This window comes from Egretta garzetta, unplaced genomic scaffold (assembly GCF_000687185.1).
Source record: "Egretta garzetta isolate BGI_Z169 unplaced genomic scaffold, ASM68718v1 scaffold323, whole genome shotgun sequence".
Lineage (NCBI taxonomy): Eukaryota > Metazoa > Chordata > Aves > Pelecaniformes > Ardeidae > Egretta > Egretta garzetta.
In genome coordinates, this window is record NW_009259435.1 from 2,049,921 (window position 1) to 2,073,966 (window position 24,046).

Here is a 24,046-nt window from a genome sequence, read left to right on the forward strand (position 1 = left end):
TGGTAGGTACAGGAAGAACAACTGATGTCATGTATCTTGACTTCTGTAAGGCCTTTGACATGGTCCCACACAACATATTTGTTACTAAATTGAAGAGACGTGGGTTTGACGGTGTGGTGAGCTGACCTTGGCTGGCCGTCAGGTGCCCGCCCAGCCTCTCTACCACTCCTCCTGCTCAACAGGACAGGGGGAGAAAATATGATTAAAAGCTCCCGGGTCAAGACAAGGCAGGGATATCACTCAATAACTACCATCACAGGTCAAACAGACTCAGCTTGGGGAAATTAATTTAATTTATTGCCAATTTAACAGAATAGGATAAAGAGAAATAAGAGCAAATCTAAAAACACATTCTATGATTCTGTGATAACACTGAAAAAAAGTGCTTGAACGTGTGTTTCTCCAGGCAATGACATTAGCTCCACACCAGCCTGAGGTTAACGTATGCACGTGCCTAACTATATGTAGGATTCAGCACACTTTGGCATCTCAGAGTTACAATCATTTGTTTCCTTGGCATATATTGATTCCCATGCTGTGTATTGACTATCAGGTCTCTTTCTTGTCATTTTCTATAAGTTCTATGCAATATCCAGATAAGCTTTTGTAGTGTCTTTCCTCACCGCCCCCCCAATCCCCCTTCCCGCCCCCGATCCTTCAGTATCCTGCCAACACCTCTGACACTGCCGGTTTTGTGTCAGGTTACCCACCAAATCAGTTGCTTTAAATCCATATTGGACTATTTGTTGTAGTGTCTTTGTTTTTCATCGGATTTCTGATTGCCTGTGCACCCGTGTTATAACTGAATAAGGAGTTGTAAAGTTTCCGAATTTTAACAGGTTAATAGTAGCTTTTACATGGGAAAGTATGCACTGTAACTGCGCAAGGAATATAAAGCCAGGAATTAAGAAGTATTTTGTCATTGATTACAAAATGGCAAAGGTGGCACAGAATGGTCTGTGAATACCTAGTATTACAGCAATAACGTGAATTGCTATAATAGCCTGTAAATGATGAAGCAGATAATCTAATAGTCAGGAATTTTTCTTTAAGATCCATCTCTCAGCTTGACCTCACAACAACCAGGTCAGAAAGAAGTCCGAGACTGGCGGGTAAGATACAATCCTGTATGAGTAGAGGGAGAGGTTGGCTGTTAAGAAGAACCTGATAGAAATTTTGCCACTGATTTAATTATGATCGGGTTTGGGCGTAATATCTTACCATGGCAATTGTCTCCTAATTACTGAGTTCTCACAGGGATAGTACAAATGAAAAACAAACAAAAATTATCAGCAGAAATGTTTGATCTTTTCTACCACAGCTGCAAATGGCTGTGTTTGATGTAGAAATGATTAGGAGATATTCTATGACCCATGGCATATGAGTTTCATTTAGATGATCCTCATGGTCCTGGCAGAAAAACTGGAGAGTCTATAAGGGGAAAAGGAGGAGACAAATAAGAAGAGTATGCCTAGGAATGTAATCATTTACCATTTAGTGAACTAGATTCTGATCTAACTAATACCTTGGCTTCAGTGGAATTTATTTTGATTTACATTGGTGTAAACAGAATCATATCTGATCCAGATCTGGATCACTGAACCTTATCTAGCCACAAGAAATATATCTGGCATTTCCTGTAATGTGTGGTATATTATGTCATGGCAGTATTTGCTAAATCACATCACTTGGAATTCACTCAGCCTGTTTTGGAAGGGCAGATTTCTTTCAAGGGTAACTTCCAACCTCCATCAGAGTGCGGTCTCATTCTAATTTAAATCATTAGATTCAGGAGAGGACAACGTAATCCATCCTGAAGAAAAAAAATAATCAGTGCAAGTAGCTGTAATTAGTAGTACTTTCCTCTGGTAAGTCAATGGTGTAGAAAGAACTGAAAAACCACTGCAGACTACATTTGTTCTTCCTGATGTATTGTGACTCCCTCACAACTTTTATAATGAAATTGTTTAGCTCTCCTCGAGGAATGATAACATCTTTTTTTCTGGTTAAGCATACTGACAGGCTCTAATATGCCATGAATAATTTTATCTATCGAGAAAGATCCAGACACACAGGCTCACGTGGGCAGCAGGAGTTTTAATTTTCTTATTTGTTGAAAACCAAAATAAGCCTTTGATCAAGTGCTTCCTTCACACTTCATGTTTTTACCGAGTTTATTACAACTTTTTATAGGTGTAAATACTTAGGGATATTCCATCTAAATCTGAACTTGCTTCCAGTCCTTGGGAGGCTAGGTACGAAGATTTGTGTGCTATATACTTTGCCGATTGCTCCTTTGCATTCATTCTGATTTGCCAAGAGAGTAGTCTTTTCTTGACAACTTCAGTAACATAAATTAGAAAAAGGAAACAGTAGTAGCCAAAAGATGAGAACGTGACTACTCCATGTGTTTCGGTTTCTCCACCAGTCAGGTTATTTGTTTCATAAACATGAGCTAGTGGCAGTAGGCATAGCATACATCAGCATCTGAAATGAAAAAAAAACAAACCAAACAAACCCAACAATTCTTTTTGCTGCATCTTTTCTGGGTGTTGATGTAGAAGCAGATGTTTGACCAATAATATCTTAACACAGTTTTGCACAGATTTTGGCTGATGTTTTTACATACCCATACTAGTTCAGAATGCTTTGCTCTGGATGCCTGGCAGTTTGGGAGTATTCCACCCACTTCCTTTTCCTCCCCCTTTACATCTTGCTGGAGTCCTCTTTCCAGTCTTATCTAACTTGTCCAGCCTTGAGTATTGCCTCTATAAATCGTATCACAGCACTGTCTGTGATATCAGAAATGCCTAGTATCAAATGCTTGGGGAAAAGCGTAAGAACATGGTATGTACATGTATAGAGTAGCCTTCAGAGCTACGAGAAAAAAAACAAGGGAAGTGCCCTCCGCCCCCCATTTTTCCCTATAAAGAAGCACAATTCTCCTTCCCGCTGCTGATCAAAGGTCCCTGTGTCTCGAGCTGTGTTTTGCTAGAGCTGTGAGGAATCACATTGGCATAACTCTGACCCTGGCTCTGAACTTAAAACCAGTTGCCTCTGGTACTGAGATCTGAGCGGTAAGTACTAGCCCGGTGTCACACCCCACCATCCAACACTACCGTGCCGGCTGTCACAGCACTGACCCCTTCGGTAGCAATCTCCTTTGCCCAGGTGAGTGTCTGTGGCATCAGACAGGTTGGACAGGCTGTACACTTGCACACCACAGCTTAGAGCACTGTGTGTTTCTGTATCAGAAGCTGAGAGCATTTGAAAGCTTATGAAAGGCTGTTCAGAGCGCTAGTGAGCTAGAGTCTTTGCTAATTTTCCCTCAGAAAACCACTCTCTTCTCTTCGTTGTGCCAGAAGCTGACTTTCTGGACAGCCTTCCACAGCTCATCCAGCTCCAACAGCTAAGTTGCCTTCGCCTGCAGACAAGCTGTCTGAGCCCCAGTGCTGTTCCACTGTCAACCAGGTCTTTCCTTCTGCTTCCATACCTGTTTATTTGGCACACTTTGTAGGTAGAAACCCTTTTGGAATCAGCAGAATATTTATCAGTAGCTCCAAGTCAGCTAAGAAATAGCAATACTATTGATACTTGTGCATGGATCCTTTCTTGATTTGCTAGAGAGAGATGTCTCCAATGAAGGATGCCTGTAGCAACAGCCAGAGACAGCTTCTGGAGAGGATGAATCAAAGTTTCTTGATTTATTTGGATACAAGTGTTATTCATCTGCCAGCCTTCAATCTGAATGGCTAATTATCAGACATCAGTGGTGTGGTACAAACTTTTAATTAACGTAAATTCTCACAATTGGTTGATTACCACTGGACTGCAGAGGGAAGTTTAGAGTTGCTACAAACTTTGGTGACTGTGGTATGCATATGGAGAATACATCCCCTCCATGCAGTTTTGATGGCTCTCAGTGTTTCATCTGCAATTTTGACACCTTTCATCTTTATGAGGAGGCCATTTGACTGGAGAAGTCCCTCATCATAAGCTGTATGCTGTAATTTGTGGATGATCTCATGGAGATCCTAAGTCTTTTAGAGGGAGGAAGAAAACGAAGGTTCTTTTTGCACTGAAGGACACATAGGTGATGTGTCACCTCACTGGAGCTTTTATGCTGATTCCTAAAATAAATGGAGCTTCCTCCAGGACAGAAAGATGATTGTCACCACTTTCTTTTTCTCCCTATAAAATCTTGAAGTCTTCAAGATGGAGGCAGCATTTCACCTAAAGAAGACCATACCCTGTCTGCATAGGTAGTGACTAAAGAAAAGCAGTAATTTTGGCAGTTTTGTTAAAGAATATTTCATAATTCATCTAATGACCTGTATTTGTCCTCCCAATGGAATCACTTCATTTTCCTAAGAAAATAAGGCCTAAATAATTGTATTGCCTGTCTGCCTGACATCCTGCATGTATGTTTTTAAGCTGTTGGCCAGTTTCAGCTGCTTGATGGAGGAGACGTTTCAAAGATACCAGATTCCTACAAGTTTTGTAGAAATTGATGCCTTTGTGGAAGAAAGGACAAGGAGAATTACACTGATTCCCATTCTTTTTGTCAGCAGCCTGCAGGTCAGCCAAAACATGCATGCTACCGAGCAGCCGTCAGAAAGCCACTAATTATTACTTCTGCTCTTCTGGAAATAACTTGTTTCCAAGAGTCATGAAAAGAATACCTCCAGAAAGCTGGGTTCCAGCCATAATCTCAGTCAGGTATTCTCTGTAGTTCTGTGCTTTCTCTCCTAATTCTATTTGAAGGACTCTTGACCTTTGAAGAAACCTCTCTCTTGGCCACCCTTCCTACCCTGCCGCAGCAGCACCATGTTGTGTTTGGATTTGGCACTTACAGAGGGACTACACAGCTGCTGGTCTGCACTGCCCACCGTGCCTCGCACGTGGGAATAAAAGCTTGTTCAAGGTGTGTCCTTGGCCTCAGCAAATGTGTCTGTCCAAAAGATAATGATCCTGAATGCATGCAATATGTGTCCATCAAGAGTGGAACCAAAACGGGCAACCGATCTTGAAGAATTCCTCTTACTGCCATCTAAACCATTTCCTTTGAAAACCTGAAACATCTGAGCTCAGTCATCCAATTTTAATTGCCACCAGAGAACCCCACATGCATTACTGGTCTCGTTTTTTTGCTGCTCTCCTGGTGTTAATCTCTGCACCACAGTGAAGCTTTTACCAAATCTTTCAGCTCTCTCACACAGATATTCCTAGCTAGAGGCAGAATTGGCCCAGAGATATGAAATCCATAAGTTCATGTGTACTTAGTCACAAATCTTTGTGCTCGACTTTGTTTTTGTTACTTCAGAGTTCCCTATTTTAATGTACAAATCGAGCACAGGTCCTTTCATCATTTCATTACCTTTAATTATAGTCATAATCATCTTAATATGGAGTCCTGTTATCAGATGCTCTTAACTAATTAATGCTGTAAATTACTTGGAGAATCTAGGGTGAAGGTTGCTATGCAATAAAAAATATTATTTATGTTTCTCGCTCTCGGTGTACACTAGATAGATTATTTTAAAAACATCGTGTCCCAACTAGGGAGAGTATCACTTTACTCCTCCACTAGACACTGTGCAATTACACAGAAGCTTTTGGGGGTTTAACTGGCAGCTTTACTACCATGAATTTAAAGAAATGGAGAGTGTAAATTCTGTCCTTCCCCGAGTTTTTCTATGAGGCCAGGCCATCTCTTGGCCCAGAAGATCCCATCAGAGTTGGGTCTGTGGGTTCACTTCAGGGAGAAGATCTGGTGCTTTGCCTATGAGTCTTCCAGAAGATAACAGACTGGATTGGGTAGGAGCGAGGTGCAGAGCAATTTGAGCATCTACTTCCAACCCCCCTGCTTTATATGGCTTATAAGGTACGGCTTTAAGGGTGGTTTGGCGGGGCTTGGGGAGTTCAGATTTGGCAGATAGCAGAAGGTCTGGGATGGCACAGAAGAAAATAGATAGCTCAGAAGAAAAACTGTGGAAGAGATGAAAACAGTCTGGTCCTTCTGTCCGCGAGCCTTTCTTCAAGGCTAACCTTCCCCTGCCTCACTCTTGCTCTTCCTCTCTGGCTTCATTTGTAATTTTTCAGTGTGATGGTTTTCTTTTTCTGGCTGCAGTTGGATGTTCCTCACTGACTGTATCCACAAACCCCGCTCATTTGTTTTTCTCCAGTGAGGCATCAACTGCTGATTAATCTCAATGCATCCCCAGCTTCTAAAACTTTCCTTAGGAGCCACATACTGCCCACACCGCACACAAAACCGCCGCTGACATCAAGAGTTACCTTGCAGATCAAGGCGAGTATTGACAATACAGGAGTTTCGCTGCAGATCAAGGGCAGGGTATCTCTGTGGGAATTTCTGCACATTTCTTTCCAAATGGTTACACTGACCGGGAGGTAGGCTGCTAGATTCAGAATGGCAAACACAGATCTGTCCCTGTCATGGTTTGATCACTGGAACTAAAGAATAAAGCAAGTCCTGCCTGGTTTCCACTATTAAAGTTCCCTTCAAGTATTAAGGTATTTTTTTGCAGAGGAGGAGTTGTAAAATTCCAGCCTTACTAAAGTCTTTCAGGGTTTTGCGGTTGTCTTCAGGGGAGACAGGTCTTCATCTTTCATGCAGCAGCTGTCTTGCTCTTTGGCAGGCGTGATGGCCTTCCAGTGATGAGTTAAACGATTCTTTCCAGTAATTTGGATATCAATTTGGTAAATATGTGAAGTGCTGTAGGAACCTCTAGGAGAAAAGTAAGTAATCCAAAGTTCTATGCATAAACATATTCCATGAAATTTAAGCCTTATAGCTAAAAATAGCCAGTCATTATTAATTTAAATTGTGTTATTAAGTAATTGTACTTCTACTTCAGAAATGTATTCTTTGAAAGAAGTTCCCTCTCAGTAGACTGAATAACATGCATTATGTTAGCATTCCTAAAACCCTCCAGCCAGTTATTCATCCCACTGTTTAATTTACAGCCTGTGGTTTATGATGGGTCCATTCCAGACTGTACATCATTCAGCAAGGGGGTAGGGGGGGGCTCTGGGACTATGAAGGGAACCAAAAAAAACCCCTTTGTCACACGTAGTTCTTGAGTTACTGATAATAAAATGTATCCTTGTGATCATCTCTTTAATTAAACCAAAAAATTTTGTCACCCTCACGGAGTTGTGCCAGTTGGTGCCTGTGGCAGACAGTAAAGTAGTTTTAACAAGGTTGTCCCTAAAAAAGCAAGGCAGGATTTTAATACGACTCCATGCTGAACTTGATTTCTTCTCTTTAAAAAGAGTTAGAAGTGGTATAAATTTTATAGCAAACGCTTCTCGTATGAAGCCGATATAAATTGTTTGGCTCGGTGAATAACTACCAATGTTTGAAACAGAAGTTACATATATAATTGAGATGTATGTTGTCAGTATACTTGAAGGTCATATAAAATCCCCTTTCTACACCGACCAGTTCTAGTTCTTTGACAACGCACATATGAAATTATTGTTTATTGTTTTGATCACGCTGAAGCCCTTGATAATATATAGGTGTGTGCATGCGTGCACCGTCTTCATAAGTTGCTGATTTTCATTTCTAAATCATGCCGTGTTCACATTTTGTTGAACAATATTATAAGAAAATTATTACTTTATTTTGACATTTTTCCTAGGAAGCTCTCCTAAACTGCTTCGGAGAATGTCAAGAGCACTTACAGAAAGTAATGAAAAGAACCTTAGAAAATTCATCTTTCATGATAATCTGACTGAGCTGTAAAGTCGCACGCTTCATGCCAAAGTGTTATCTGAGTGCGTTGTCACTCTCTTGAACAGCCGCATGCTAAGGGAATCTTCAGCTAATATTGGCCTTCAGTTAGTGCTGGGAGGATGTATTTCCAAAGTACGGTATTAAACAGGCTAAGCACCTGGCCTCAGGGGTCTGCACTGATAGCGTTAATACAGGGCTTGATTTTAAAATTTTTGTGGTGGATTTGTCAAGGTCGCAGGTGTCATTGAGTGGCACGGTGCCACGGGTGTAAATGGGAGATGGTACCTCATGTCTGTTCGTCCATCTGAAAATCTCCCTGTGGCGTACTTAGAGCTATCAGTAATCCAGTGGCAGTTTCACACATGGGCAATTTGTAGACTTGTGTCTACGAAGTATGGCTTGCAGAGATAGATCTTTCAAACTTTTGATCTTTTTCAAACTTTTTTCTATCTATCTTGTGCACTTGACAGTAGCTGCTGTACAGCCTGGTACATTGTTTTTTCTCAGTTTCTTCTGTACTGAAGGAAGCCCCAGTAAGCAGTAGGATAATAAAGAATAATTCTGATACAACTTTTCTGCAGTTTTTTTTTTCAGAAAAGCTCGTGCAGTCTTTTTGTTCTACCAGAAATCTTTTTATTTATTCCTTTTAAATTAGCCCATTTTCCAAGATGAAAGTTGATGGGCAGCAAGCATCACTTTAACACATGACGCAGGTAAAGGCAATACCTCTGGGTAGGGTGCCAAAAAAGTTAAGAGCAGGAATTAAGAAAAGATCAAAGTATTTTAACTATGACATGGTTTTTCTGTCTCTATAGCACTGCATGTATTTGTACACATCTATCTGTCGCAAGGCAGAGAGATATGCAAAGCTGCATTCAGAATAATAGGGTAAAAAATTAACATCAGAATATGTAGAAATGTCTTTATGATCTACTAATATTTAGGTTTATATGTATTTATAGGTGTTTTCATATTTGTTACATGCTAGAAATTTATATCATAAAACGTAGAAGAAAAAAAAGAGTGTGATAAATGAGACTAAGCATAAATGAGACTCATCATGAATATTTCCCCTCAGAAGTGTGTTGCCAGAGGGACTGCATTAATTAGTCCTGAGATATTTAGGGGTGGAGGCGTTAGGAATAGACAGACAAACATACACACCAGATCAACTACGCTGCCCTTCCATCATGGTACTTTTGTGAACAATGTGCAGCATTGCTGAGGGGTGTCTTGACAGATTCATAGTTTTGATTTTCTTTTAGTGGCCTCTTCAAGTGTTAATAAAAATATAAAAGTTTTATGTCTGTTTCAGAATTATTTGGAGTGCAGCCTTCTGCCATCGTGCTCCTGAGAATGTCAAATAGAACCTGAAGGGAAAGGTCATGGAGCCCAGCTCTCACAAATCAGATTCCTGTGCCAAAGGGAATAAGGTTTTCCACCTGTGCAGAGAGATTTTACACTTAACTGCACCCATGGTTTTCACCAAAGGAAATCAGTCAGCTTTTGTATGCGCAGCGGATGGGGCAGGGGATGTAGGTATTAATCACTGTGACAGACGTCATGTCAGTCACAGCTGTCAGATAGAATTGTCACCAGTTTAGGTTGTGCTTTGGAGGTATTTAACAGAAATGGCTTTGTTAAAGCTTTAAAGGCAGCAAAAAGAAAAAAAAGAAATTAAAAGGAGGATTGGGGTAAGGAGGGGGTAACAAAGGAAAAACTGGCAAACTGGTTCTGTTCCGCGCAGTGCCTCTGTTTGGTGGCACCTGGGTGGCAGCATGTGCAGAAGTTGATCCAAAGTGATGAAAAAAATCTGCATTTGCCAGCAAAGACTTGAAATAGTTCATTTCATTTGCTGCCAACATGAAATTTCCCCATTTCTTTCTCTAGAGTAAATAATTAAAATCATTAGTGCTTGTTGGCATTGTGCTACACCACATCATGTCACATTCCATAAGCGCTTTGCTGTGAAATAATGGAATTGTGCGTTTCCAGAGACTGATTCATTCAGAAGCCTGGGACATGTACAAACAAAAAAGAAAGGGACAAAACCCTCCCTCACGTGTCTGTGCTGTGCAACTCCCTGGTGGCTCTGGGAATTACATGCCCCTCAGAGGTCGGAATTCAGACCCAGAGCTTGCAAGTTAACATGGAATATAGTAAATTTTTAAAAAGCTTTTGCAGCATATTCATCTTTCACCCTGACTGCTGAGAGCACATACCTGGTCCTGGCATGCAGTTGAACTGCATGGAAGCTGTATCACTTCATATTTGCAAAAGGACAGTCTCTGGATCGTCCCTGCTAACAACATTGTAAAAATTATATAAAACAAACTATTTCCTCCGCCTCTATAAATAGCCAGCTTTGCTGATGGAGCTGGGGATCTGCCAGTCCTGTTTGTTTGTGTACAGCTAAGTCACAACAGCGCTGCAGCTTAGATAAGATTTTTGAAGGGCATAAGCAAAATAGAGACTGTTCATTTTATTTTTAGGGAGAAACAGGCAAAGATCAGGTCTATATTTCAAAGCTTTTCCAATATAGGTATATGAAAAAAAAAAAAAGCCAACAATATTTGACAGAGCTGTGCTGGCAAAATCCTGAGTTTATTTGCTATTACAGCAGCCAAAGGCACCTTTTGCGGATGTACTTCAGTTTGGGGAAACGCTTTACACAAACAATTCAGAAATTTGCCAGTGTAACTATACCAGCTAATCATTTCTGGTTTTGACAAGGCTGAACTGCGTGGCTTTCTATTTGTTTGCATATTTATCTCCATACATTACTGCATGAAAGAACCACACAACAGACACAGGAGACAGCATACATAGGGTAACCAGTTAAACTCTCTCTGTACGAAAGAGTTCCTTGGTGCCTCAAGTCAATAAACTGCAGACATGCACCACATTTCTTTCAAGAAGGATAACCTTAGGTGTGATAGAAGTTATGTTTCTTAAATGTGCCGGGGTGGGGGCAGTAAATCTGAGACTTATTTCCATTTCTCCAGGCCTTTTATGCATGAGGGATGGCACCCAGCTGCTCGTGCTGAGCCTGTGCAACTTGGACACCGCTGAAAGGAGACTTGTGAGGGGCAATCATCCAAGTGACGTAGACATTGCCTAATCCCCAGCCACTGGGATAGCCTGGCTGACTGCAGATGAGTTTTAGGGTTTATATAGTATACATTGCAATATATGAAACATGGGGAACTGAATACAGCTTTCGACACTTAAAAAGGCACACGTTTTCAGAAGTATTGACCTCCTACATCACTCACTTAGAAAAGAGAGAGCTTCAGGCTCCCAGCTCTTCCGCAGGGAGGTTGCAGTTTTAGGCACACATATTTAGAAGCATTCAACGAGTGTGATTTGTACTCAAAATCAAAGCACGGATACGCCATCCTTTGCTCGAGCCAGTGGATTTTCTTGCCTCACATTATGGTGCTGTCCTCCATTAAGATGCAGTGGAGGTGCGTTATCCTCAGGCACTTATCTGGAAGGGAGCTCATGGAAGCCGTCAGTGCTGTCAAAATGGCACAGCAAAGTGATGCTGGGCATCCTCCTGAAAATTAAGAGAGTTGTAATTACAGGTTTCCAGACATGAGAACCCAGACCTGATGGACTGGGTGACTGCAGCATCTCACCAGGGTGGCGAGGCTCACAGGCAGGTTTTATGTTTGAGGTGTTTCTGAGAGGGAAGGAGCTATAATGATGCATTGTTATATAGAGAAATATATGTTTGTTCATTTGTTTGTTTATATGCCTAGACCAGAAGGGCCAGTGGTACAACAGCTTGAGCCCTCAAAGGCTACCATTGCCTCCAGTGTATAATATCAGGGTAGTTAAAGGTGTTCGTTTTCAGTAAGCCCAGCAGAAAATCCAGAGTCTCCAGGGGTGCAACAAAATTTGCATAGTTGGGCACTGTAGAGGCTACGTTCCCATGTTTCCAGTAACTTATTTAAGAACTTAAATATGTTATTTAAATTTAAGTAACTCATTTACACTCTGCAAGATATTCTGGGGTTTTTTTTCCCCACTTTCCTCTCTGTTTAAGGCAATGATTCTTCACAAACTGTCAGAGTCTAAAGAGTAATCCTCTGCCTGGATTTTGTTACTCTATGATTCCCTTTTATTAAGTTAAATAATGAACACCATGGGTTAAAAGTCTGCATATCATCCTTTGACAGCAACACGGACCTTTTTAAAAGCATTACTTGTAGGGCGTTCAATTCAATCAGATGCATACTGATGGAAAAACAACCACCCAGAGCTCTCGTGGACTGTGTACAGCCAAAGCTTGACAGCCTAGCATCAAACAAAAAATTGATTTCAAACCCCAAAGTCAATATTTTGCTTTTGCGAAGGCACTTTGGCACTTGAGAGGAAAGTTTGCATGTAATGTACACATTTGATGAGAAAAATGCAGAGGAGATGGCTTGTTTGGACTTGATTTGGTGCACCTATTGTTTCTTATAACCGGTAAAACCAATAAAGTGTTAATGTGTGCATCTAGAGAGGAGCTTCAACTAGTTTTGCATGTGCACATACACCACCTGGGCCTGATTTTTTACGTCGTTCATCTAAACAAATGAAGTTACTTAGGTATGTTTCAGAATGAAGTCCTCACAGTTTATAAAGCCTTGACTTCTCAGTCAGGAGCAAGGTGCAATTTTGTTTGCTGTGCTGTTTCTAGGTCCTCCATTTCCACTTGCTACTGGTTACAGACTGTTTGCAAGCTGAAGAATGATTGAATTTTTTACACCTTGTACACTGCTGGAGGTCAAGTTTAGATTTTCATAGTTAGACAGTCTTTTTTCACTGGTCCTGGTATATGTAGCTTCACCGATAATGTCTAAAATAGCTATGGATGGTGGCTGGAGACATTCACAGGGACACTATAAGTAGTGTCGTCATGAAAATTCACTACGTTCTTTATGTTCTGCAACTTTTTTTGGTATCCACTTACTGTAGCACTGGTTATTGTAAATCTGATATCCAAGTTGCACATTTAGAGGAACACTCAAAACTAGTTACACCTGTGCAGCCATTTTCTTCTTTTAAATAGTTTCCAGTGCTTGTAGGACTTTTCTGGACAAAAGACTGCGCCACATTTACAATACAGGTGTGCACGGGAAGGTTTTTCTTAGGCTTTTCTTAATCCCCCATATAACACAGTCAGTTGCATGTCTATGCATATAGCGTGATAAAGTACCAGTGAGATACAAGGCTGTAAAGATTGGGATTCAAAGAGCTCAACTTCGAGAAGGCTCTGTACCAGAACACACTCTAGAACCAGGACATACACACTGCTGATTTTAATTGCGTGGTGAGGACTACACTTTTCTCTGGTGAGAGTCCTTGATGGAACAGCAGCTCCCTATTATGCTGTTACTTAAAATAAAATAGAGGAAAAACCATCAAGATAGCTTTCCTATTGTTGTTTTGTTTCTTAATGGAGATTATACATCAGTTCTCTGTTTTCTTTCATGATTCAGTGTCATTTTGTGGCTTGGCATTTTGAAAACCAGCAGCACAAGATGTTGCTACAGAAAAACATGCATTTCACAGCATGGTACAAACACTCTTGATGGTAGGAGAAGCTAGTCTTAAGTCAAATTCAGTGTATATGCTTCTTAAGGAGAGATTCAGTCACTGAAATTGTACCACTACTTCCAGATTTTAAGTGTTAGCGAGGGAAAACAGACATCTCTGCGCAGATAAATCGTCTGAATACTGAGCGAACTGTTTCACTCCATCTCTGTCACCATCCTGTGGGTGGCTTCCTCATTAGACTGCCTGACTGTCCCACGTAGACAGAAGCAGTTGCAGGACATTCCTTGAAGGAGGAAATTCTCCTCTGGATTGCGGAATATCAGTAACAGCCCTGAGACGGAGGTGCGAGAGAGGAGCCACCTTTGCACATTGCTTCAGCTTAGTCCAGATGTTGCACATTCAGCTGGATTCTTTGCAAATGGGAGAAAAGCTTGGTCTGCAGTTGATTCCTGGCTGTCACCAGAAGCCACCAGGGTACCCTCTGAACAGGCAGCGTCTCCCGTTCTGATTTTTCTCCTCGTATTTTTCCATTATCTGCCAACTTGGGGGTTAAATATTCTGCTTGCTTTTCATTTTGCAGATGTCATCTTTGGCTTTCCATGTGTCCGATAGGGAGCCTGTTTCTGGCAAGCTGTCTCACTTTTAACAGCAGACTCTCTATGCCCCCTACAAGGGGAAGGCCCAATTCAGTCTTTCATAGTTCGCCTGACCTTAGGTGGCTCATTAGATTAAGGAGTGAAGGCACCCCAGCTTCCCTACCCAGTGGCACCCAAAGGGACAGGGAGCCTATGAAGGTGGTGTGAGTGCTGGGAGTCTACACCTGCAGCAGATTGAAACATGGTCCTGGAGCCAAAGCAAGGCTCTCAGCCGCTCTGTCAGCTGAATGCAGAGTTCATTATTTTAAAAAAGATTGTTTCCTCTTGCCCAAAGTCACACTACCAAGTTAGTCATCACAGCTACTGTGGAGTTGAAGTTCAAGGGAGCAATGAGTGATTCATTCCACCTGGCACTATATACAGTGAGTAAAGAGAAATATTTCCTGTACCTAACCCAGACACCAGTCAGGCATCGGGCTGTCTGAATATGAGCAGACATACAAATGACAAATGTGTGGAGGAACAGGAGAAGCTGGGAAAAAGAGATGAGAACGTATTTTTCACTCTGAGGTTAGCACATTTGCCCTGAACGCAATCCCCAAACCTAATGAATCAGAAAGTGTAATTGTTACATAGACTAATTTCAAAACAGTACTACTCATTAAAGATTAAGGGAAAGAAAAGGAACATGGGGTTCATATCTTTTATTCAAATTTTGTCACATTAGCTCCTCATTGGTAATCTCTTTATGGTTCACATTTGCTCAATTCTTCATATACAGGATTCTGTCAAGGCTTTCTCTCTCATATGTGCCAAGTACAAGCTTCATTAACTGAGTTATCTTTCAGCTCTGCTTTATCTGTGGTTACCAAGCCAGTGTTAGTCAATGACATTTTAATGTTAAAAAACAAACAAAAAAAAGCAACACAAAGGCAACTTGATTTCTATTGGTGTTTCTCGCAATCAGATTTCCAATGTTTCATTACATTTGAATACTGACATATTTCATGTTTGACGCACTTTGGAGAGCCATTAGAGAAAATGAGGCTTGCAGGGGTGTTCATTAAGTCCTGAGCTGTTTAGACTTCCACAGTGCCAGCCTATCTTCTAGAAATGTTGAACTTTATCTCTGGGACTCTGCTTCATTGGCACCTGGCATCTAAGACTGGGAGGGCTCCTTTCCTTTGACAGATCTCTTCTGCTGTCACTTCAAGGCAAAAATCATCCCATAAACTGTGTTGCTTGACTCTCAAGGCTATTAGAAATTTGGAGGGGTGGAGGGGAGGTGTTTTACAAGGTGTTTGTTTTATTCCTCAGTACTCTGTAGTACTTTGCTGGTCCTTCTGAATAGCGTATGTCAGTTTTTTTATTCCAACAAGTAGAGAAAGAATGATAAACTCCATGTCTTTTTGGACACCAAAGAGGAAGACTGCAAGAAGGAAAATGGTGAAAGTTATCTCTTTTTGAGCAAGCCAGGATAACTTACAAATAGTCACAGTTAGCCATCGTATAGTTGATCCAGAAAGGTCTTGGGGAACCTAGTCCAACTTGTGCAGAGGCCACGATGTCCTGCTCCTCTATAAGTCTTCTGAACTCCTGTGGTACTGTTGTCCCAATAAAGGCTTGCTGTTAGGTGTAGAAAGCTGTATCTGACTTTGACTGTATCCCACCTATGTGGTGGGATCTGCAAACATTCAGTGCTGCCTAGGCAACTATAAATATACAGTGTTTATATATAATATATAGTGGGATAATCAGAGCTTCTTCCCACTGTATAAGATACACGTGCATACATTGTGTAAGAGAGCCACTGCAGCCAGCATTAAGGTTCTCCTTCATGTGGGGACTTAAACCACACACTTTATATCACTCAAACACTGTGGAACAAGTTAAAAATAGCATGTTCAAATAAGGGGACAGTTGCAATTTTAGGAAATGAAGAAAGAATTTGCTTTGTGGGCTTCCCTTATCCTTTGCAAATCCCATAGGATCTTTGGTGACCACAGAGGGTAAGAACGAACCTGAGTAGTTTTGTCGCATCAAGAAAAGCCTGCACAGCTGCAGTAATTTTCAGTAGGAAGATTTCATAGCTTGTGCTTTCATCTACACCTTTTTTCTAATGTTCCCTAACTTGAGAAGAAGAAGGAAAAAAAAGATAGTAAGGCAGGGGAAATAGTTGCTAATCCTAGTCAAGGTATATTAAATTCGGTAATGCTCAGACATGACATAACTGTTCAGAATTTGTATACGAATAAAATTAAAAATATTCTGGGAGAAAAAGCTACCTAAATGTCAGAAAAAGAAATACAAGCTATAAAATCCTGTGAAAAATCCCATAGACCAGAGTAAGATAGATATGCTGTCTCTACTTAGCAAAGAAATCACAGAGAGTATGCAAATGGCAAATGGAAATGACACATTTTTACTTGATTCAAAAGCATTATCCATAATAGCATCTACAATGTGTCTGCAGTAATAGGGTGTAAATTGGAATTTACATAACAGATCTTTGGAAACAGGGTCTGATTCACAGTCTGAAAATGGTGTCTCCAATAGGAAAAGCCAATCGATAGCAGGAGAGCCTCCCAAGACACCTATGGCGTATTTCAGGATTCACCCATTTGCCCCCCTTTCCTGTTCGTGCAGAGTATTCATCTCAGGCTTCAGTTCTAACTAAAACTCAAAGAACTGGTCTTGGAATCCTTTGGTATGTTGCTCCTGATTAGACAACCCGTTTTCTCTGGGATGAATTAAGTTCTTGTGAGCGGTGATAGATTGACAGCCCTAGAAACTGGAACTCCTCTATTTATGTTCATCTCCCTCAGCCTGGAATTAATAAACTGTTCCTATATTCCTTTGTCTACAAGCAGACACGTTCCCAAGACTGCAGGTTTTGGTGCGTTCGGTGCCTATCTTCTCGTCTTCCTTCTGCCTCTCAGCAAAAGGGGCTTAGCCAAGCAATCATGGCTGCCAACTGTTGAGTGGGAAGATGAGTCACTAATTTAATTAAGCAGTAGGATTCTTCCACTGTTGTTTTTATGACCTCCGTAGTCAGAGCTTCAGTTAAGCGACGGTCCCCAGTGCTATCCAGTCAAGGCATGGTTGGGTGCCTCCATTCACGTGGTGCTGCAGAGCTGAGGTCAGACTTGGTTTGGTTCTGATATTCCTTGTCCGTCCAGTCCTTGGGCATTGCTCTGTCCTTCCCTTCGGTTTCCTGGCTGATGTACAGAATTTTTCAGGGCTAACTAGTGTTAGATCAGAGTCCAGTATGGCATTAATTTTGGATGACCTTTGCTAAGTCAGACTTCTGAATACTCCACTAGGTTCGTGGGAAGAATCTATCTGTCCAAATGTAGATGACTAAAATCGGAGAGGAGTAAGTTTCCTGTATCCTGTATCCAGTATGCTGAACTGTCAATCTCACTCCATTTCCATCAAATATTCTAGTTTTTCTTTGTTTCCAGTATACATGTGAAAAAAAATCCTTGATAGTTAATTAAAAAAATTAAAAATACTGATATAATCAGCACTAAGTTGGTCTTTCCTAAATATTTGCCTTCCTCAATCCACCTCCCTCAGACTCTTGGCTAACAAACACTTTTGAGTTTTCCTCAAAGTGGCTGTATCACTGATCTTTACATCTTTTTCACTGTATGTTGTTTCATTTTCCTGATACATCAGATTTTATGCCACATGCATTTTTTACTCAGTTTGAGTACATCTCTTAACAATACAGACTATTGGATTTTGTTAAATTGTATAACCCTGACACAGTTTTATGGTTTTCCTTAAACTCAGTCTATGATTAAATGTATTCTCAGTCTTCTTGTTGACTTAACTATTGAAAGTTCTCTGGCAAAACAGGCAGAACAAACTTCACAGGGAGCTGTATATCCATCATAAAATTGCTCTGAAGTGTTATCTGTCCGGGCTGGTTGTATTTTTCATGCTTTATCACAAAACAGTGTCACAGATCGATTGCAGTTTGCAACCTGCAGTTGTTCATTGGAGTTAACTTGGCTGCCAGGATAGCCTTTTCGCGGTGCTTTAAGCTTTCATAACTTTTGTGCATGAAACCGAACTATTTTTCTAGCCAGCTGGGGATCAATGTGTGTGTCATTAGAGCATATGGAACAAGGCTATGTTACCCTTTGGAGTTTGATTTAGGATAAGTGGCATCTTCATACCTTTTACAAGTGCCTGCACATAAACGAGTGCAGTATGGAACGACTCAAATCACGAACCTTAAAAATATTTTACTTATGTTTTAGATCATCCTCCAAATCTTCAAAATCATTCAAGACTGAGAACTCCACCACCTCCAATATCACATGCTCACACCCCAAACCAACATCACGCAGCCTCCATCAATTCCCTGAACAGAGGGAACTTCACACCACGCAGCAACCCCAGCCCAGCTCCTACGGACCACTCTCTTTCTGGAGAACAACCAGCCAGCACTCAAGAGCCAGCCCATGCCCAGGACAACTGGTTACTTAACAGTAACATCCCACTGGAGACTAGGTAGGTCTTTTTCTTTAGTACTTTACAATGTTCCAACTGAGTGTGCCAAGGATGTTATGGAAAATACACACATCTGTAGAGCTAGCTGTTCAGTTTGTGAAGGTCATGCATATGAGTTCATAGACAGAACAATTATCTGACTAGTCCCGGACTGCTCCTGTTAAATTGTAAATGATTACATCCTTAAGGACTGTCCTCATTTCTTCTCCACAAAATCATTGTGGATGAAAAATTTTCAAGACCTGAAGGAAACTGTTTTTTCTGCAAGTTGGGTTGGCCATATTATAGCTGTTAACCAGACTGGATGTTAGAGGTCTACCTGCATGAAGAGATCTTGCTCCATCCTTTGATGACTTCACTTGCATTACAAACCAGTCACATTTGTAATTTATCCTCTATTTAACCATTTTATTAATTAGGTAGGAAACAGGTCATTTCAAGACTGATGTTGCGGCTTTTGACACACTGGATGGAACGGTGTAATTTTGCTCAGCGTCCCTTCAGACAATGAACATATCGGAAAAGAATGTGTAATTTTATGCTAAACAGCAAATGAGCACATTTACAGAGCATGACTGATAGGCTTTTGTTCCTTCACTAAACAACATTAAGAAAATAAAATGTGTTATGTGTAATAATGCAAAGAGGCTGTGCTGCATAGGTGATCAGTAAATCTGTGACAAATCTCTCATAGTCCGCTCCTCCGACATGCAGAGGTCTTCAATTTCCTTTGGTGGGAATTCTGCAAACATAAAAGACCAGGCTTCAGAGCTGTTTAGCAAACTTGGATGCCCAATTCTACCTCTTCCACGAAGCTGATCTTCCTCACTGCAAAGGTTTTTAGAACCAAAAAAAGACCTCCACCTAGAGAATAAAATGTCCAATATGTAAAAAAATAAATCCTAGCCAAGAGACATTAATCCAAGAATTAAGGCCTTTGAAGTATAGCAATAGGAGATTATATTAATCTCATGTCAAAAATGGAATTGTGTTTCCATTGAATATCCGTTTTTTTTAAATCCCATATTAGTCAACAGAGAGAGAAAACATGAAGAAAAAGCTATGTCTTTTAAACGGGGATTGTCACAGGCTGTGAAACGTGCCTACAGTTACAGATTTTAAGCACCCCAGAGTTTGAAGAGGCTTGATTTTGACTGCTATGGACTCCAGGCAGTATTCACAACTGGGAATTTAGAATAGTTTGTCACTGCCTGGAAATTTCCATACTGTAATGCGAAGGCAAGCAGAGATGTGTAGCACAAGTATACAACCGACACAATAAGCATATCCTATATCTGAGAACTTTATATGTTGCAAGAGGAAGAGCCCCTCCTCTTCTCTCCCTTCTTTTCATTAGTTTCCCTTTACTCCCTTTTCTCTGTTTCTCCTTCTTCCTCTTTCTTTTCCTGTCTGCTCCCTTTTTTGTTGCTTTAAAAGCAATATATTATAATGGTTGTGATGAGAAGATCTTTGCTCAGCAGTCACTCCTGACAGGTAAGTCAGTTCTCCCCATATTTATTCCTCACTATTCCTTCTTCTGTGGCCTGTTCCTTTACATTTGACCTTGCAGGAGCAAATAAATGCCGACTAGATGGACATTTAGTTGACAAACCAGCAGCTTTCAGGAGACTTCCATTCCCAGGAAATTTCGTGGGGTAATCATGTAAGGTCAGATTCTGCCACCACAACTCATAATGAGAAGGGAGAGTGGTTTGTAACCAGACAGCTATTCACAGGTAATCTCCAAGGGAGCAGACGCTGTCCAGCTTTCAGTGAGGAGGACAGTCATGCATTAGTCACCTTGGTGACCCAGCGACCTCTCTCTTACAAATACATACATTGAAAGATTATATAACCCTCCCCTCTTCGGTTTTATTGACAATCCACAACTGAAATTCATGGAACCAATTTGACATGGATTTTAACTACTGATGAACTTTTATTGATTGGTGTGTTGCTGGATGCCTTGCCTCTTACCCATTAAATGCTCAGTGCATGCACATACGTCGCTTCTTTTTGCATTGAATTCAACATCCAACCTTTCCTGCATGCCCAGGGTATGCAAGGAAGCCGCAAACACTTGGGGATGAACTCAAGTGTCTCAAGTGCTATGGCACACAGCTCGTGCATGTCGATCCACTTTATTCCAAAGCTATGAATAGGAGTCACTTTACTTTCATTCAGATTGAGGAGTAGATCTGTTCTGTCAAAGCAGCCCAGAGGCCTCCAAAAGCAGTGAGTTGAGCTAAACAAGCGCTGGCATTAGCAGCAGCAGGAAGAGAAGGAAGTAGAAATGAAAATTAAGGTTAAGGACATTTTAGAAGGGACAGTATCAAGGTTTGTATAATGTGACAGGGCTGGTTTCTCTCTGTATAGCATATTACCTGAACCCAGTTTCCTTGACGGAGGAGTTCTCATTTGAGTTCACGTCATGTCACTTCTATCCTGTAAGCGCTTAATCCTGCATAAGTGATAAAGTGTCACAATGCTGTTATGTTCCTTTTGCTAGGTTTGGCCAGGGAATTTATTCACATTCAGGCTTTTGATGCTGAAAACAGACATGGGCAAAATCAGGACTGGTTTTTTGTTTTAACAAAGATGGGAAGAATGTTTTTTTGCCAGGTCTTAAGAAACAAGCCTGAAGGTGAGAAAGACACAGTCTGTTTCCAGCTGTGCCTCTGACTTAATTCTTTATGTTCCTGCTATTCTCCTCAAAAAGTACAAAACAGTTTAGCATATATAGGTCAAAATGTGACTCATCAAAGTACATGCTGTGGAGGCCAGGTATTGAAAAATACCGCTATTGTGTGCGAAGTCAAAAGCAGGCTTTTTTGTGTGCAGGCCTAAGTATCTCGCCTATTGCCTGTATTATCCAAATCACAGTCAGTACTCTGGTACTGGAATTTGGGTTACAGCATAACCTTTTTCCAGCTTCTATCTGTTTATCACTGAGAGACTTTTATTTGGAATACTGATATTGAGCAAAACTTGCATTTTGAAACCTCTAAATAGCAAGTTACTGTTCCACAGAGGAAAACAAATGAATCAAACTGGTAATTAAAAAGTTCTCCAATGCAAAAACTGAAATCTAAGCAAAGGAATGACAGATTTTCACTGGAAATCCATGAGGACATTAGATGGAACTGTGCTACCAAGGTATTGGCCACAGTGGCTACTGTGCTGTGCCTTTTCAGAGCAACAATAACACGGATGCAGGAGTACAACAAGGTTACAGCCAGGCTGGACTGAAATCCAGCAGTTCAGAAGGTTTCATGTGTCACTGGCAATAAAGAATGTGAAATGAACAAAGACCTCAACTTTTTTTTATACATGCACATGGGCGCGTGTGCTTATATGTGTGTATATGCATATATATAGTGTATATAGAGAAGTGAACATTCTTAAAAGCTATATATGTATATGTGTAGCATCTTATACATATAAATATATGGTCCATCATTCTAATCCCATGCACAACTGCACTATAACCATTGTGGTTTATAAGATCACACTTCATATATGCATGACTCACTGGCTTCATTCATGTTTCCATATGTATGTAGAAACATAGCAAAGCAGACATTCCTAGAGACATTGCAGGACAACCTCATTGAGATGGACATTCTCACCTCCTCCCGACATGACGGTGCTTACAATGATGGGTATGTGACACTTATGTGGTCTTCCTGTTTACTGTACAGTCATTATGATCCTTGCATGAAAGCATTTGGTCATATCAATGATGTTTAAGGGCAACACCATTGCTGGCCTATTCCAAGATGGCTTTAGAAAAATGAGGTTCTGGGGCTTGGAGCACTCTGTCCTGTACATATTAATGGCAGACTCATTAATATGCTAGTGAGCTACAGCATGCCATTTGCTTTTTTTCCTTGTTTTTTTGAAAGTCACTTCATTAGTAAGAAGTACCTACAGCAATTTTGAATCCCATGTAATCTGAGATCAATTTAATTTTCATAAAAATGTTAAGCCATTATTGTGCTGGCAGCCTGATACTCCATCATTAAACCGATATTTTCAACATATCTTATCCTACAAGTGTCTGCTAGTGGTGTATGTAAGCCAAGCTTTTGAGTTTGACTTAACCACCTATTCTAGCATCTTTACCTAACTTTTGATCACTTAACTTTTAATGTATAAGCAGCTTTTGACTTGACACTTAGTGCCAAAACTGTTGATCTTGTGTTGGCAGTTTCTAATTTGGTAGCCATCATTAACTGAAGATCTAATTGGTGTACTTTGGAACACTGCAGGTACCTCTTTGCTCAGAACAGATACATCTGTGTCTAAATAAATACTTCCCAAAACACAGGGTAGTATCTGACTCTTTGTAAAAATGAATTTTTTGATGTAGAGCATTAGTAGAAATAATGAATCTTTCTCTGATGCTCATCAGTCATGCTTAAAGTACCAATAAAACCATGGCTGAAATACTACAAACACCTATTTTGGAGAATTATGTGTTAGTTTATACTGCACGAATCAGTGGCTTTTCTGCATGGTGATGTTTCTGCACGTGACATTTCCCCCTGTGACTGCACAAGTGACTTCAAGGGGAAAATAGAGTCACATCTTCATCTGGTATAATCCACTGGTTTGACTGACTCCCATGGATCCATGCTGATTGCATTTATGCTGGCTGCAAATCTGGTCCCATAAACCATGGCAGAAGGTACAAACTTGGGGCTGTTTCTCAGACCTCACAAGCTGCATTTTTGTTTTACATCAGCATGGTGATAGATGAGTCAGATCTGTTTCCCAAGTTTCATTCCTGAAATTTGAATGCCTTATGCTTCATGACGTCCCACTGAAATTAGGTTTTTCATTTAGGATTGCCATGGAGAGAACTCCCATTGGGACATTTCATTTCAGGAACTCATGGACTGCAGTGGGGTTTTTTTGCACTGACTTTCCTGAGTCTCACACAAGGTCCTCATAGGCTGGCTCTCAGGCTGCGTTTGTAGTAACGGGCAAAATACAGTGCCTCCCAATGCGTCACTGGACAGGAAACGCTGTTGCCTTTGACAGTAATTCACACTTTTTAAGGGTAGGCATCAAACTGAGGTGCTCTGGACTGCTTTCTGGAAGCAGGTGCCTCTCCCCACTAGCGATACACAGGACTTGAATTCTGGGCTTTGATGCTTTTAGCCATGCCATTGTCCGACGCTTAAATTTGCCGGGTGGGGACAGCGTGAATATTCCCCTCTGTGACAATTTGGGTGCTATGGAATGGCTTAAGCTCTCTTTCCCCATCTCCATTCACCGATGCCATGCAAAAAACGCTCTCATGCAGTGATCAATGAATTGGTAAACACCCTCCCCTCTTTAATCCAACCCACGCTCTTCTTCAGTCTCCGTAGGGCATTTCTGTGGGAGCGTGAGCAGGCCCCCGGTGCTGCCCGTGCCACCAGTCTGTCGTAGCTGTGCTTGGGGTATTCATCTCACTCTAACGCCAGCTCTTCCACAGAGGGGACTCCTGCCTTTGAAGAGTTCTCTGTGGCATTGTTGGCCCTGTGATTTTTTGTGTTGTTTTGTTTTCCTTTACTCTGTGTGACTTGCCTTTGATTTTTATTCTTCTCTTTCATGCATGCCATCC

At 41.0% G+C, this 24,046-nt stretch overlaps 1 protein-coding gene across 1 annotated transcript in view; it reads left to right on the top strand.

Annotated features, from left to right (window-relative positions):
• The window catches only part of TENM4 (teneurin transmembrane protein 4), a 357,308-nt gene that overhangs the window by 118,749 nt on the left and 214,513 nt on the right, over positions 1–24,046 (top strand). The window contains exons 3-4 of the mRNA XM_009637125.2: positions 18,180–18,432; positions 21,996–22,094. Of these exons, the coding sequence (XP_009635420.1) occupies positions 18,180–18,432; positions 21,996–22,094 (352 nt within the window). The remainder of the gene's footprint in view (positions 1–18,179; positions 18,433–21,995; positions 22,095–24,046) is intronic.